This window comes from Porites lutea, chromosome 6 (genome assembly GCF_958299795.1).
Source record: "Porites lutea chromosome 6, jaPorLute2.1, whole genome shotgun sequence".
NCBI lineage: Eukaryota > Metazoa > Cnidaria > Anthozoa > Scleractinia > Poritidae > Porites > Porites lutea.
Window position 1 is genome coordinate 33,767,802 of NC_133206.1, and position 16,722 is coordinate 33,784,523.

At 39.0% G+C, this 16,722-nt stretch overlaps 2 protein-coding genes across 2 annotated transcripts in view; both read right to left on the reverse strand.

Annotated features, from left to right (window-relative positions):
- Positions 1-1,061: 1,061 nt before the first annotated feature.
- Positions 1,062-5,397, reverse strand: LOC140942208 (monocarboxylate transporter 10-like). Its single transcript, XM_073391174.1, has 5 exons — positions 4,952-5,397; positions 2,515-2,745; positions 1,976-2,310; positions 1,149-1,292; positions 1,062-1,088 (listed from the first exon to the last, which is right to left on the reverse strand). The coding sequence occupies exons 1-5, from the start codon at positions 5,175-5,177 to the stop codon at positions 1,062-1,064; spliced, it is 963 nt and encodes a 320-aa protein (XP_073247275.1). The 5' UTR covers positions 5,178-5,397.
- Positions 5,398-7,819: 2,422 nt separating this feature from the next.
- LOC140941711 (monocarboxylate transporter 10-like) overlaps positions 7,820-16,722 on the reverse strand; it is a 14,857-nt gene continuing 5,954 nt past the window's right edge. Inside the window, exons 3-7 of the mRNA XM_073390724.1 lie at positions 12,012-12,242; positions 11,057-11,391; positions 10,664-10,807; positions 9,890-10,115; positions 7,820-9,560 (exon numbers count right to left, since the gene is read on the reverse strand). Coding sequence (XP_073246825.1) covers positions 9,220-9,560; positions 9,890-10,115; positions 10,664-10,807; positions 11,057-11,391; positions 12,012-12,242 — 1,277 coding nt within the window. The 3' untranslated portion in view covers positions 7,820-9,219. The remainder of the gene's footprint in view (positions 9,561-9,889; positions 10,116-10,663; positions 10,808-11,056; positions 11,392-12,011; positions 12,243-16,722) is intronic.

Consider the following 16,722-nt stretch of genomic DNA (forward strand, 5'->3'; position numbering starts at 1 on the left):
GCTTACAGAGACATGTGCAGTCTTTTCCTGTTCGGGAGTCTCTTCGAAGATTTCTTTCCTTTCTCTGGTTTCTAGATCTGGCATAAATAGTCGAGTAAAAGGCAGAGTGCAGGATCCAGCAGCTATGGCAGCTCCGGCCACTAAGAAAGCGTCCTGATATGATCCAGTTTTCTCAAAAATGTACGCTAGAAGAGAACGAATATGAAAGAAATGAAACTGATTTCAATCAAAAAACATTTTTAAGAATGCATTGGAAACAAAGAAAACCCTGATAGAAATGATGGTTCATATTTGTTTTGAATTACTCTTCCACTATACCACAACGTTTAGTGTATGTCTTTGGCTTTCGATGGCCACGATTGAACTCGAAAAAATTAGGCCAACTTTCTCAAATTTAACTCTCTTTGACACCCTTTAGGTTTATGGGAATGGTTACAATGCAAATAGGCGATTAAGCTACAAAGTAAAACGTACCTGCTAAAGGTGCTCCACATATTATAGGAAGAGATATAACTCCATACAAGGATCCTAAACCTTGTGGTAGCAAATTAGGTCCGACTACATCACTAGTAGTGATGGCTATAAGCAAAACAAAACAGCCGTCAAACGTTCCAAAGCTAACAGCATATAATATGAGCCCAGTGTAATCTTGTACTAGCGGACATAGCGTGCATGTAACAGCCATCATCACAAAGCAAACCTGAAAGAAAAAAGCAACATCTTTTACTATATGGTTGAACCCGCGGGCGAGCAAGATGAAGCGAATCCTGCATTCTGATTTGCTAAAGCCCGCTTGGGATTTTCCGCGTTGGTCCAGCAATTAAAAGTTCCCTTTTTGGGCGTTATCCAGCCGAACAAGCTTGGTCATTGCTGTATTTGCACTAATGGTGGATCAGCAGATGTCTTGAGTTGTTCGTTTTAAAAAGAAAAGAAATTGTAATTTGATAGACTGGCCACAATTAACAACTACTTAACCAGTATATGAACTGATCCCGATTTGCAAACACCTTTCTTGGCTCGAAAAGGTATCTGTACTTAATTTCAGTCTCATGCGTTCATTACTAAAGTATCAAATTGTCCATTGGAAACTTTAAGCAGCAACATTCACATGGTTACATATTAGTAAGTAAAAACATCTCTTTACATACCTGTAACACGTAGAAACGATTAACTCTTGGGTGATTGAGCACAAAGCCAAAGAGAACACGTGACAGCGTAGAAGCAATGGAAAGGTAGCCTATTAGCAAAGAGGCCTTAGACTCGGGTACTCCAAGAATCTCAGCGAAATTGGGCTGAAGAAAAAAAAATGATCAGAGGACCATTTCGAGGCCACCTTGAAATCAGCTAGAATTATGAAACAGCTAGTGCAAGATTAGGTTGCGTTCTCGTAAAGTCGAACGCGATTTAAGTCGAACATGATTAATTTCTACAGTTTCTAACATTTCAAGAAACCTAATAACTAGGAACTATACTTTCATTAAGCTTTCAATTGCGTTCCATAAGGGGGTGTGTGCGGGACATGAAAGCTCTTCAGTAGTAGTTCATTCTCAGGTGAAAAACGAGACCTAAAAATCCCGGCCAGATGCCATAAGCGCGAAACTACAGCAGGCTCACTGCATGTGTGTCTGCATGTAGGTATGTTGCGACGTGTGCCATATTGCTTCAGTGAATGCACTCTCTTGCCAGGAACTTTCCATTGACGAACGACTGGATCATCCAATGACAGTACCTAACGTTTAGGGTTTCGACTCTCGCTAACCCTTAAAAAGCCAGAAACAGTCTATTCATGAGATGCTGCTCGCGACTTTCGCGTGCGTTGGGACTGTATATGATGCTCGCATTTCTCGGACCATTCAAATTAATTTCACACCACACTCTTGGAATTATTCTTAAAAAATTACTTTTCCTAGGTTTGGCAGTGAAAAGATTGAGTGATAAATCTTTCAGTAAATATATTTTATCTACGTTTCCTCACCAAGTGGATGAAAGGAACAAAGTAGCCAAAGAACAGTAGCGACATGGATACAACCCAAAACACGAACGGCTTTATCTTCCACACGGACAAGTCAAACAGCTTGGCTCTCTCTTTTCGGCCTATGTGGGCGCGTTTATACTTGGCAGGGAGGGGACGGTAGAGTAGAGCGCTGACAAACATGAGAAAGGCGAATCCAGAAAGAATTCTTAGCATGATTTTCCAGCCAAGGTTTGACAAGACGAGATGATAAAAGGGTCCCATTGCTATCGCTCCGATACCACTTCCACCAGTAATAATACCATTAGCTAATGCAAGATTCCTGTCAAAGTACTGACCTGTACGAACATATTATAAAATGCAATTAGAACCAAGGCCCTGATTGGGGAATTATCTTCTCTGTAAACTATTCATAGTTTAGGAAGTCCCTGAAATATAGCATGCAAAGTCAACTGAACAAAATGACATTAGCTAAGAGCCACTTTGATGACTGATGAGGATAAAAACTGTGGAATGAAAAATGTGAAAGATGTTAATCTCACCTATCACAAATGTTGTTGTAGCATAGCTTAAAGAAGAACCAAAACCCCAAACGACACTGTATGTGAAGTAGATGACGTAGACACTATTAGCAAATGACGTCATCAAGAAACCTAGGACACCTATAAGACCACCAATTGCTGCTATAAGCCGACAACCAAATCTTTCACACAAATTGCTCGCTATTGGACCGCCAAAGAAGGTTACACCAAATGCTATGGAACCAACCCAAGCTGAAACATGAAAAACCGAATACAATCAGTCGATAATAACCATCGCCTAAAATAATTTAGTGATAAATACAGTGCAAATGTCCAATATCATACAGCGTACCCCTGGGGGGGACTCCCATATGAAAGGGGCGAGGAAGCACGCCGGAAATTTTGAATTAAACCCCGAAGGAGACCAATCTGGGCGTGGCCCAACCTTTTTTTGACCCCTTAAAAAGATCATTTTAAACTTTGGTTAGAATCGAGTAAATAAAACGAATTGAAAATATATAATTTTTTAGTATTTCTTCGGGTGGAACCCTAAAAAAGACTTTTACGGCTAATTGTGTTTTGCCCAGAACACCCTAAGGGAGACCAAATTATGAAATTTACACACCTAAGTGAGATGACGAGCATCCCCTCCTCTTTCAATGGGAGTCCCCCCCCCTCCCCCCCGGGCAACGTAAAGACCGACCCCAATGTCACCATTTTGGTGTACCCTCTTTTCTTTTTGTAAGAATGTTGTTTTTTCAGCCCAAGCTGAATATTCTTATTCGATTTTAGGCTGAAAATATTCTGGTATTACTGTTAAATTGTAGCCTCCGACCTTTCCGTTTTAGAGTATATTAGGGTATGAAGTGGAATTTCTGGCAATGGCAGGTCACGGTTTTTCTTCTTGGTGGTTAGTTTTGCAGTTAAGAAATAATTTCTCGGTTAAGTAAAAAACGTATGATTGTGTTGTGTTAACAGATTTTCAACACACAAAATTCAGTATCCTTTTCAGCCTTAGGTTTATTCTCATCATATTCTTAAGATTTTGCAAATTTCAGCCTCGATATTCTTATAAAATGATATTCTTACAGAAAACAAAAGAGTACATACATCTGCACGTCGATGTACGGCAAATTCCTTCATTTGAGAAAGTTACATGGCATTACAACATCTAACTTTGTGGCAGAGGACAGTATCTGTTAAGAGATTACTTCATAGATTCTTATAAAATTATTCTACAATGGAGGTAACTCAAAGACGAATGGTTTTCGATTAAAAAAGTTGCCCAGGAATCAAACAGCTTTCCTCTTGTCTACTCCTTGTTGTGACTTTAAAATGCTTTCTTTTTTTTCAGCAACCCTTAGCACAAACTTATACCTTTTCGGGCTGTTTGAGGAAAATAATTGAAAACGCAGGAACTTGGACTGAGAGCCGGGTGAATATTTGGTTATGATGCAGTATCTAGCATAATTTAATGAGGGCTTCGTTGGTCATGATACTCTATAAATAATCCCTCGATATTTGTTAAGTTCTTGTTTGGGACAAGCCAGAATGAAACAGGATGTTTGGCTCGGAAAAGAGATTATGTAAACAGGATATTACGTGGGGAACCATGCCTTAATTCACACGCACGGTTGATAAAAAGTTATGTAATCACTATCAGCTGGTTGGTCGCCTATTGAGAGGAGGGAAAGAAGGTTTCAGGTTCCCTTAAACAACACGCGTGACGCTTTGATTCCAAAGTTTTATGGATGACAGAATGTTCTGTGACAAGTTCGTGGACCTATTTTTAATATCTTCACGACTTTTTGCCCCAATACCCTACGCCGAGATCAGAATGAAAAAAACTAAAGTAACAGAAGTAGATTGTATTAGATGAAGAAGGGAAAAAATGGATACTACAAATATTGAATTTACAATTTCCACTGAAAGAAATCAAGAATGACTTAGGATAGTTACCGGTAAATCATAATGAATAGGTAGTGGAAATTTCAATTTTTATGCAGGAAATCCAAAGTGAGGAATTGAAAAACACAGACATTTTAACTTTAGAACCAAATTCTTTTTTTATAAGAATGGTTTTTTTCCTGTTATTCTTAGTTTTCTGCCAATTTTATTTCGAAAATATTCTTATTATTATTCTTAACTTATATTGTATAGCTGATGACATTTTCGTTTTAGAATGTATTGCATGGTATTAATTATAGTCAGTGTAGGATTTTTCGTTTTGTTGGCTAGTTTTGCCGTTCAGATAAGTGAAAAACATATAATCTTATTGCATTTCAACCCACAATATTAAATCCTTCTGAAAATCTCAGCTTCGGGTCTATGCTTATAATATTCTTGAAATTTCGCAAATTTCAGCTTCGATATTCTTATAAAATGTATTATAAAAATAGAGTGAAAATTGAAGTCGCCTAGGGTAAAAGCTAAAAAAATTGCAATTATAATAACTCACTTGTATCTGCAGGATCTGCCTTTAAATCCCTCATGAAGTAAGTGTATAAGATCCCAAAGTTGTTGTGAATACCCATGATGATAAACTGGCAAATCGCCGCTGCGATGCAAATAATCCAACCATATCCACCGTCTGGACATTCCTTTTCCGTGCAAATCTCTAGTGCCGTTATATCACGCTTTTTTGTCTCATTTCTGGCGATGATCTTGTTCAGTAGTTTTTTCATTTTGCCTTTAAGGGTTCGCCGCTCGGTTGATCGTTAGCCTGCTTTTACTAAAGACTCACAAGGAACCAACAGGTGTCGAAAACAAAGATAAACGTCGTTCAAATGCGCTCAGAGAGATATCATGAACGATGGTATGCTTAACATGAAATAAAGCCGTTAAAAAGCCTTGATCGTAACAAATTTGAGACGAGTATCAATAGCGCGCACCTCGTGGAAAAGTGGTGTGAAAAGTGGTGTGAAAAGTATTAATAAATAGTGATTGCAAGGAAAAAAAGCTGATTGGACAATGAAAGTGATGATCATGCTAATTTCTCATGTGGAGAGTCAGAGGTGACCCTTCAACAATACACAGCTGACCAATAAATGTACGCTATCAGTAAGAACAAAAAAAAACAACAACAACGAAACAACTATTTCAAGCACCCATCACCCATCGGCATGAGGAAATTCGCTATCAGTTGTGGAATTCTTGCCCGGTTTCCTTTCTCACATTATTTTCAATATTTTTTTCCCTAAAAACTTCCAACGATGGTGCCTCTATTGTATTTATATCATAATATTAGATATCAAACTTTTTAATATTTTGCCATCTTCAACTTGATGTCGTGGCAAATATCTTCACTTCATGAAGAATCGCATTAAATGACGTGAAACGCATTTCGCCAGTCTTGTTCCAGATGCAAAATATCGATATCAGAATCCACCCTCGGCCGCGTACATGAAAAGAAAATGCTTTCCTGGCATTTCAATCACCACTTCTTTATCTTGAAACAGCTCATTTGTTAGAAAAGAACACAAAAGAACGTTTTTTTTAAGACCAAAAATTGAGTCTACCTTTTATTACTTTTTTTCTTCGACAGTCGGTGTCATGAGACATGCCTAATCAATGTTATGATAGAGGGACTGATGTTTTAAAAGAGGTATTTGGGCGGTAACCAGAGGGAAATTAGATACACGTCAGTTTATGCAGGATGTAAGCGATACAAAACGATGGTTAAATGAAAGGAACCAAGACTTCTGATGTAAAAAACACTTTTTAGGGGAAATTCATGAAGCAAGTTAGCTCAAAGAAAGGTTTCGCGTTCGTCAACGAAGTCTTTTCGTGACTGAACTAATCAGCATTACGTAAATGGTCATCTCCACTCATTTAGTTTGCAGGCAGAACTCAGAACTATTACTGACGAGCTATTGTCATGTGCAAGTTACAGCTGCCAATAGTATTTGGACAACCCAATTTGATACCTTACGTTAAAGATAATACCAAATTGAGGAATATCTAGACTGATGTTGCTCTTCAAGTTAGAGCTTATCTAATAATAGTCGAAAAGCTTTGTCCCAACAGAAGGTTATAACACCTATATATGTCACGATCCCAAAGCACAGTGATGTTTTCCAAATACACAGAAAACCCGCTTTTATAGTCATGAAAATTCTTCCATAACAATCACTGATGCTTGTGTCGCTTGGGATTGTTAAGGTTAAACTACCAAGGGCACAAATCCGCCACGTGAGTGGTGTGAATAGTGGTGCTGATGGCGAAAGAGGCCAGGCCTAAACCTGATTGGCCATGGGAAATCACGTTATTTGTAAAGTGGAATATTTAGGTCAAAACATTTACTTTTCTCTGACTTGACACTTATTGAATCCGAAAGCTTTGAAAGTTAATCCTTTTTGTTGTTGTCCTTTTAAGAGTGAGTAGGTGTCGGTTAACACACCTTTACCAGCCTCAAGAATCGATCAAGAAAGCAGTTCCATGAATCGTGTAATCGCAAAAAAATATTGCCAACTGCTTTTTTCTGCCTTAAGGCAGCTATAGTACAGAGTTATTTTACTGAAGCGGACAGGCTCACCTGACCATCACGATTACATGCATCTGTGAAGTCGAGCTGTCCTTGTTTTGCAGAATGAAATATATATGCTGAGATAAGTTGTGGACTTTACTTAGGATTGTCACCTCTGTAATAACTGAGAGTCTATTTTTAATACGGGGTCCGCTTAATAGGTTACGGTGTAGTTCTTTCGCCCCATTAGTACATTACCTTCGTAAGGCTCATCTAAGTTGATTACAAGGCCACTGGAATTTTAGCTCGATATAACTCGTGATTGAAGCAGTTTTCGTAAGGAGACAGAGTGATGTGCCCCATGCATAAAAATCGGATTTCAAAGTCCATTGTTACGTATTTAATTATTGAAAGAAAAAATGTTGACTGCTCGGCTGCAGTGATCGTGAACGAGGTCAGTTTTTGAAAAATAAATGGATAAAGCAAGTTGGTATAACGGAACTCGGCCGTTATAGTTTGACTTATAAGACCTTACAAAGGCGTCTTTCATGACACGAAGTTCGGTTTCTTTTGGACAGGACTCTTCCTTTAAAAATGAACTCCATTTTCCATGCACAAAAGCTGTCGTGTCGCAGAAATTGAAACTACCCAAACAACTTCAATCTCTTTAAGTTAACACAATTTTGATGATTTGAGTTCATCTTTTCTTACGATCACGCGATACCGTGTGCAGGAAAAATGACGCTAAAATAGACAAAAAAGCTCACGTGAAAAACATGAAAAAAAGTTCATTGCACCACACGCACGCACGTGCGTGCGTGTGGTGCAATGAACTTTTTTTGTGTAGACAAAAATATCGGTGTATGTTTTGAAAATAAGATGGTTATAATAAAGGTTAAACAAAAATATCGAAGAGTAATGAGATTTATTGGACGTGGATTTCTACGAACAAGAAACACACGGATAGGAGACCGAAACGGCACAAATGACCTTGAAGGGAACACCTTCTATTCAGACAGATCACAGGTACCCCAAGCTCACGAGTGAGAATCGTTGTTGCGTTATATATAAAACGAACAACGGGCAGAACAAAAACTCGCTGGAATCGCGCTGAAACGGCCAAGAATGCTAAGAAAACACCATAAATTAACGCAAGTGGACTAGGTGAGAAATTCTGATGTATAGTTACTACTATTTTTGACCCCTAAATAACGATGGCTTAAATCTCGGTACAAACCTTTATAATATTTCAGTTACGCAACAACGATTATCACTCATGACCTTGGGATACCTGTGGACAGATCTTGTCACATAGTGTAAGATCCAAGTGTAACATTTTTGTATATATTATTCGTTTTTGCTTTAATTGCGTACTTTAATTAAGCTTATAGTTTCTTTCGCCCTTTGTTTAGTTTCTTTGCGCAAGTTGTGGTGTGTAGTTCTTTGCGTCTATGCGTCTCTTTACATTTTTCATCTTCATTAGCGCCTTTTTTCAGTTTCTTTAGTTTGCTTTTCTGCATATTCAACATATTGTACCGTAATTTATATCGTAGTTCTGCAGTAAAGTTTGTTCAGTTCATTTTGGTCCGTGCTAAGCGCAGTTCTGTTTAGTTTCTTTTAAGTCTCTTCGCGTTATTCGTAGTCAGCTTCAGAGCAGTTTTCTCTAGCCGAAACAATGTAACTGTATTTCACAGTCCTCGCTTTTTGCAGTTTTTGCTATTTCTTTGGTGTGATTTTCTTTAGTCGCAAGTTGGCATTTTTTACTCTTTTGCTGTTTTAGTTTCAACTCACGCTGTTAGTTTATCCACACGCTGTTTGTACCACGCATTCAAAAATTTTCATAGCTTCACTCGAAAACAGTCATTTAGTGTTTATTGCCTGCTTTGGTTTGTTTCTTTGTTTGTTTTTCCTTTCTTTGAAATATGCACTAAATAAATAAGCTTTGTTTTAAACTTGTAGCCTTTTGTATATCCGGCCAGCTGGATTTTTAAAAATGTTACTTCATAGTCTTCAAATGCGTGTACTTCTCTCTAATGCCACCCCATTTTTGCCAGGTACACGTTTCTCTCGCGTTATTTACCCCCGCATGCTTCCCGTACCTCAACTGCGCATGCAGCGCTTGTAAGCAGGAGCGAATTTCGTTCCTAGAGGCCGCATTCCTTTTGGTCAGCGAAAGGATCCCTGGAGATGAGGTTGAGCAGGTGTACCAGGGGAGGTGTACGTTTTCCCGCGCTTGCAATAACGTTGTGTGTCTGCTCGTGTCAAACGTCAGTCTCTCTTTCAAGCATATCAAGAATACATTCTACGCTTAACATGTCTCCCAGTCTTCCAGTCGCAAGCTGACAAGATAACGGGCGTCGCCACGCAAACTGACTTGTGTCATAAATATAAGAGTTCCGTTGTCTTTCCGCTGTACAATTTGAGTCCTGTATAGTTTTGTCTTTCTCAAGAGGCTCTTTCCGGACTTCTGTTGATTCGACATTCTCTCTGGTTTCAGGCATAAAGAATGGAATCAGTGAAAGAGTACATGTCCCAATAGCTATGGCACCCCCGGCTACAAAGAAGGCATTTTGATACGAACCAGATACCTGGAAAATAAACGCTGAAAGAGATACGGTAAAAACATTAAGTCAATTAATCTACACAGGCTGCCCAATTGTGTTACGGTAAATGATGTATTTCAAATAAAAGTTAATGTCCATTCGACTTCCCCATCCCTTTATTTTCTAAGTAAATTTTATCGCTTCTTATCATTTCATGAACGCGACACTGATTCAGAATAACATCACTCCGACAGTAGAAATAATCCCAAGTAATATATCTCTTGTATAGTTTATTTCAAACCCTAGTAAAACCTACAGCTGATATATGAAATAGCTTTAGGATCTATATTCTATCATGAATAATGATGAAAATGGGCCGTAAACGTACCTGCCAGGGGTGGACCAAATATCATAGGGAGAGATATTACTCCATACAAAGTTCCTAAAGCTTGTGGTAGTCTATTAGGACCGACTACATCACTAGTGGTGATGGCAATTAGCAAAACAAAGCAGCCATCAAAAATTCCAAAGCCAACAGCATATAGTATGAGCCCAGTGTAATCCCGTGCTAGTGGACATAGCGTACATGTTACAGACATCATAAGAAAGCATAGCTGAAAGAAAAATGCATTAAAATGTAAAAAGAACAATTTATGAATACTATGAAAGTTGAATACCTAATCTTTCTACAGGCATGTTTCATGTTCTGTGGACCAGTTCAGTTTTCTCAGCTATACTTAGAGTTTGCTTTGTTTTGCTACCGTCAATGGAGTGAAAAACTTGCTTAAGGTAAACAGGTAACAAGAGCGTTATAAAATTTATTGTGGAAAACTTTCATTACATTATCTACTAAAACTACGAAGCTAAACGAAACGAAATTTGACACAGAAAAGTTAAAGAGGTGCGTTCTGTATCTGAACTGGAAGTATTTCGCTGACATTTTAAGTGTCAACTTTGGTCTAGTTGACATAGCTACTCCTGAATTTTCTGTTTTATGTTTTGTGACTGCTAAGCATCTCTTGCTCTGACCCCAGAAGATTTTCTTGAAATTTTCCTCCTCTTGAGAAAGAAAGAGCCGGTAAGCGAAAAGGCTCATTCTCTATTACGGGGAGAAAATAATCAAGAAAAACCTCTAGGACCAGGTAGGCATCTCTACACATACCTGTAGAACGTAGAAACGATTAATTCTTGGATGATTGAGCACTAAACCAAACAGGACACGTGACACAGTAGAAGCAATGGATAGATAGCCGATTAGAAGAGCGGACTCGTAACCAGGCACGCCTAAATTCTTCGCGTGATTGGGCTTGAAAAAAAAAAAAGGTTAATTGTCATTTGGCAATCGTCTCGAAGTGACAAGATTCGAAATAATTAATAGGCTATTTCCGAGATGCCCCAGGCCTCTGTTTCAGGGCGAGGCTTAGTTCGAAACCATTGATATGAAAATGATTATCCTAGTGCAAATAAAAGTCATTTTTTGCACGCAGCCTCGTTTTGAAAGTGAGGGTTTTTGGAACACGGAAATGGTCTATTTATTGCAACAAAGTCTCCTCACCAGGTGAATGAAAGGAACAAAATAGCCAACGAACAGTAGCGACATGGATACAACCCAAAACACGAACGGCTTTATCTTCCACACGGACAAGTCAAACAGCTTGGCTCTCTCTTTCTTCTCTGTACAAGCACGTTTATACTTGGCAGGAAGGGGTCGGTAGAGTAGAGCGCTGACAAACATGAGAAAGGCGAATCCAGAAAGAATTCTTAGCATGATTTTCCAGCCGAGGTTTGAGAGAAGGAAATGGTAAAAGGGCCCCATTGCCAACGTGCCAATTCCGCTACCAGCTGTAACAATACCATTGGCTAAAGGGAGATGCCTTTGAAAGTATTGACCTGTGTAGAAGGGTTTGGAGAATACAATCAGTTGCTGTTTTGGTCTCAACTGGCTGTTAAACTGTACTCTAAGCAAAAAGGGGCAGAGAAACTTCTTTACCGTTACTCTCGTGTGCACCTGAAAAAATTTCGAAGACAAATAGAAAGGAAAAGCAAAACGGAAAAAGCAAAGGAATAAAAGATAAATAGGGAATAGCTGCAAAGCGGCGCAACTGCCTACGTAAACAGCATTATCGTCTTTCACTAAGATATTTTTTTAAAACAAAAACAGGTGTTTTTCGTCGGGTTTGCCAGGCGTGAAATGCCTTAACTGCTGCCTGAAGGTCACGGTCCTAAGATAAAGAGATGATTACCTCTCCATATTATAACCCCCCCCCCCCCTTTCACCCCCCGCCGCGAGGAAATGATCCCTGGGAGATGATGTAGGGTTCATTCGCAAACAGTGCGTTTTTATAGAAATTTTTAGTAGCCGGTGAATACAATTAACCGTCTCCCCTCGTTTCAGGTCTTCCCCGCGAAACATCTCTAGCGGTGAGCAACGAAGGGAGACAATCGCATTCGCAGGCTAAATTTCCAGCTACGCACCTGGTAAATCAGTTATGAAGCTACATTTAACTCACCCAACACAAGCATGGTTGGAGCATAATTTAAACTCGAGCCAAAGCCCCAAAGGACACTATATGTAAGGTAGATGAGGTAAAGACTGTTAGTGAATGACGTCAGCAAGAGACCAAGGGCTGCGATAAGGCCACCAACTGCTGCTACAATACGATATCCGAACCTCTGACATAAACTGCTTGCTATAGGACCACAAAGGAAGTTCATACCAAATGCTATGGAGCCAATCCATGCTGAAATATCAACAGATCGCATATTGCTTTAGTTTCCACTGTATTCAGCCGTCGCCCCTAAACCATGGAAGGGGGTGGAGGGGGGGGGGGGGGGGGGTGAGAGGCCACACATAAAAGATGATAGCTGAACTTCATTTACCAGGTAATAGCATCGTTCTTGCACGTGGAAAGCTCTTATAGATAAAAGGTCATGAATGCTATGATAGTAAAAAAGAATATCTTTTTGATGACCTTAAGTCGACGTGTAAGGTGTTGCGGTTCAAGGTTTCTAAATGTGTCGTGGATGAAACAGATAATAAGTCGTTGTTTTTCGCTTTTTCTTTACAACTTCTTTTGATTTCATTTCCTTAGTGATCAAAACTAAAAGCAGTGGCTAAAAGCAGTTTTTGCATGATAAGGGTATTAAATGTAATTTTAACTATTCTACCAAAAATTGAATCGGCAATCCAATATGAACCAATTAGCTTATATAGCTTAAGTATCTGACACTTGAATAAAGTTTACTATTATTATTTTATTATTATTATCATAATTTATTATTATTATTATTATTATTATTATTATTATTATTATTATTATTAACAACATTAAGATCTTTATTAGCAGTCGCCTTTACATATAGGGTATTACCATGAAAAAGGATACAATATTTTGCTTACATGATGTCCAAAATTAAAATGAACATTTTAATTTGCAATGTTAGAAACAAGAACTAACCTAAATTTTTATGAAAGTTTTTGTTTTTCTTTTAAAGAATGGGAGAAGACCCCCAGGGAAGACCCCATAAGTCCTTTCCCAGCCGAGTCCAGGAATGGATCGACCCCAATAAGCACTTTTCAGAGGATGACATCGTGCGCATTGGCCAAGACTGCGCCAGTTGGAGACGACTTTCAGTTGGCTGCTCTTCGATCGACCGATGATGATGATGATTCTTTTGTTTCTTGTGAGTTACAAATTGGTGTCTGATGTCCTTACAGGACAGTGTACAAGGATTGAAGTATGTTTCGTCTCCAATTCCGTCAAAAGATCAACACTGAACGGCCTTCATTATTTGACAACAGCAAAATCGATCTTGCCTTAATTTTCACCATCTCTCCATCTCTTCATAATCCCACTAAATAGAGATTCTGTTTACAACTAACATACTATGTTTGTGTTAGAGGCGTGGTTTTGTGCGTGCTGGTATGTACTTAATGGCTTTGCAAAGTTTAATCTCGCGTGACTGCCAGAATGTATTGTTCTCATAAATGTTAAAGAGCAGTGACGTGTCAGCTGAATGGGGCTAAGAAGAAGAAACACGAATGGACCAAATGTTAACTGCCATGTTGTCAGCTATGAAAGGAACTCATACCCTACCCTGATCGTTACACGATATAAGAAGAAGAAGAAGAAGAAGTAGTAGTAGTAGTAGTAGTAGTAGTAGTAGTAGTAGTAGTAGTAGTAGTAGTAGTAGTAGTAGTAGTAGTAGTAGTAGTAGTAGTAGTAGTAGTAGTAGTTCTAGTAGTAGTAGTAGTAGTAGTAGAAGTAGTAGTAGTAGTAGTAGTAGTAGTAGTAGTAGTAGTAGTAGTAGTAGTAGTAGTAGTAGTAGTAGTAGTAGTAGTAGTAGTTCTAGTAGTAGTAGTAGTAATTATAGTAGTAGTAGTAATTATAGTAGTAGTAGTAGTAGTAGTAGTAGTAGTAGTTATAATACTAGTAGTAGTAGTAGTAGTAGTAGTAGTAGTAGTAGTAGTAGTAGTAGTAGTAGTAGTAGTAGTAGTAGTAGTAGTAGTAGTTAGTCAGTCCTAGTCGTCTCGTAGTCGTAGTAGTATGATAGTTTTGATAACCGATGACCCAGTGGCCTGAGAGTAATTTTACTTAACCCGTGAAACAGACACTAACAACAATGCTAATCTGACTAATGCCAAGTTAAGACACAAGTATACAAAAGAAAACAATGGCTGCTACGTATTGCCACATGAGCGGGTTACATAATAAATGCAGAAAACTGAACAACAGAGATCTCTAACTAAATATTCTGCTTGAATGCATGTTTCCAGTTCAGAACGTTGTACGATATCAGGCGATCGAAAAAGGCATTTATCTGATATCTGATTGTGCAATTTATGTCTAAGATGCTATCTAAATGGCAACGTTTACCTTATAAAGTTCACAATGCTCTTAGTTCATGCGAACTAAAGTGGTATAAAGTGTCGACGTGAACCATGGCGGACGGACGTGAACCTTCTGGTCCCGTTTTGACGAAAGATACCGAGTCTTACCAGCTTAACCTTAAATGGTGCGAATTACAATCCCTTAAGCTAAACGGGGAACGATTAACGTGGACGAATAACCTTGAATCGTTAAAGAATTTTGTGGAAAATGGCTTGAAACTACAAGGAAAGTGGTCGTCGCCCGGAGGAAACGTAAAGCAATTCAAAAGTTCTAACAATAATCTTGTCATCAACTGGTATAATAAGAAACAGCTAACCCTTTGTTTCCAAGGTCGAGATGGTCCCTCCTTAAAGGACAAGTTGGTCAAGTTTATTCAAAATAAACAGGGAACAGAAGCTGATACGCCTGTCTCGTATGCTTCAACAACCGAGCAAGAAATTCCGCCTTCGCAAGAAGCCAATGGCATCTGCAGTAATCGACTAGCTTCGGCCGCCGACGCCGAACTTGAGAACAGTATTCAAGAGCGATCGAACTCGGTTATCAGTGCTGATATTGAGGGCTTAAAACTGGATTTACTAATTCTTCAGAAAAAGGTTGAAGCAAATACAAGCCTTCTGTCGACGAAATGCAAATTACAAGAAACCGCTTTTAGCGCCGAGCTCCTCGATTACAAAGAGAGGTATGAGAAGGTGTTATCGACATTATCTAAAAAAGATAATGAAATTGAGGTGTTGGAGGAAAAGTGTTTTTCCTATGAGAGCCAAGTTTTGTCCTTGCAACAAGAAAATGATTCTCTTAAGCTGGCAATGAAGATCATTATGCAAGAAAGAAGCGAGGGCGAATGCCGCCAACAAAAGATATGTGATTGTTGGTCCCAAGTGGGCACACTTGGGAAAAGTGTGAATGATAAACATATCCAACGGCCGTTGGCGGCCTGCAATATAGTAACTCAGAACAGATTTGAGCCCCTTAGAAGTGAGGTACAATTCCAAGTGAGAAATGAGGACAACTATACTGCAAATAACGAAGAAAGTCGCCAACAACAGCAACAGCAACATTCACATGTTGATTCATCTGAAGCGAGCCGGGCATTTGATTCAATTCCAACTAGTCATAACCGCTATCAGGCCTTACTTGTCTCTTCTCCTTCGAGTCAAGTATCCTCTGAGATGCCACTGCATCAGTCTGGAGCGCACGCAAATACCTCTCGAGTTAGTGCAAATAACTCCAAAAGCGGTGAAGTCGGAAAGACAAGACCCATAGTGCTTATTGGTGACTCAATGATAAAACACATTGATCCAAAAAAGCTTTCGCAAAGACATGTACATAAATTCTCATATCCCGGGAAAACCACTGCTGAAATAGCTGAAGCTGTTGACAACATCGCTGTTGCATCCGCGGATCCTTCTCACGTCATCATCCATACTGGCACCAACAATCTTCCGTCGGAGTCTGCCGATTCATGTGTCGCCGATATCAAGAGCCTTGTATTGAAGGTGAAGAGCAAGTTTCCTAACTCAAGCATTGGTCTCTCGGGTATAGTCTACAGAGAAGATATCAACGTCGATGCTAAACGCATTGAAGTTAATGAGAGGGTCAAGCTCACAGCAGTAGATAATAACTTTACTTATATTGATAATTCGGTTATTGACGCCTCAGCATTAAATGGTAGTAGACTTCATCTGAATGCCAAAGGTTCGTCATTGCTGGCCGTGCAATTTATTAAGTTTTTAAGATCTGGTTCTGGCAAGTATAATCAGTCTCTTAAGGGTTTTCAGTCCTCAGCTATCCAACAACTGGTAAAGCTTCTGATGGAACTGGGAAACCTTCCCTCTCCAGCTCGCAACAGGAGACGCCCACGCTAGCTTCTCAACCGAGTGACGTATCATCAGGTATTCCTAATCAAAACGTTGATTCATTTGAAAGTACAATTCTCTCTGATTTTCTTCCTTCTGGTCGTGGTTTTAAAATTGCAGGTTTAAACATTAATAGTCTTACAAAGCATATTGATGAACTAAGAATTCTCCTTGCCGATCGCTCCATTGATATTCTCTCAATTAATGAAACTAAACTTGATGACTCTATCAATAGTTGTGAGGTCCAAATACCAGGCTATGAATTTATTCGTCGTGATAGAAACAGACAAGGAGGAGGAGTAGGTTTTTATATAAAAACCTCGATTAATTTTGGAGTTCGCTCTGATTTGAATGCACCCAGTCTTGAAAATTTATGTATAGAGATTCGGAAACCAAACTCCAGGCCATTTCTGATAGCCACTTGGTACAGACCTCCTTGCTCCTCAATTGATTTATTTTTACCTTACGAATCA

Bases quoted from the DNA above. Each gene is read 5' to 3' on its own strand.
- LOC140942208 (XM_073391174.1), bottom strand. From the start codon at position 5,177: ATGAAAAAACTACTGAACAAGATCATCGCCAGAAATGAGACAAAAAAG. The intron at 2,746-4,951 runs GTGAGTTATTAT...TTCATGTTTCAG, and splicing joins GGCAGATCCTGCAGATACAA to CTTGGGTTGGTTCCATAGCA. The intron at 1,089-1,148 runs GTATGTAAAGAG...TGCTGCTTAAAG, and splicing joins ATCGTTTCTACGTGTTACAG to TTTCCAATGGACAATTTGAT.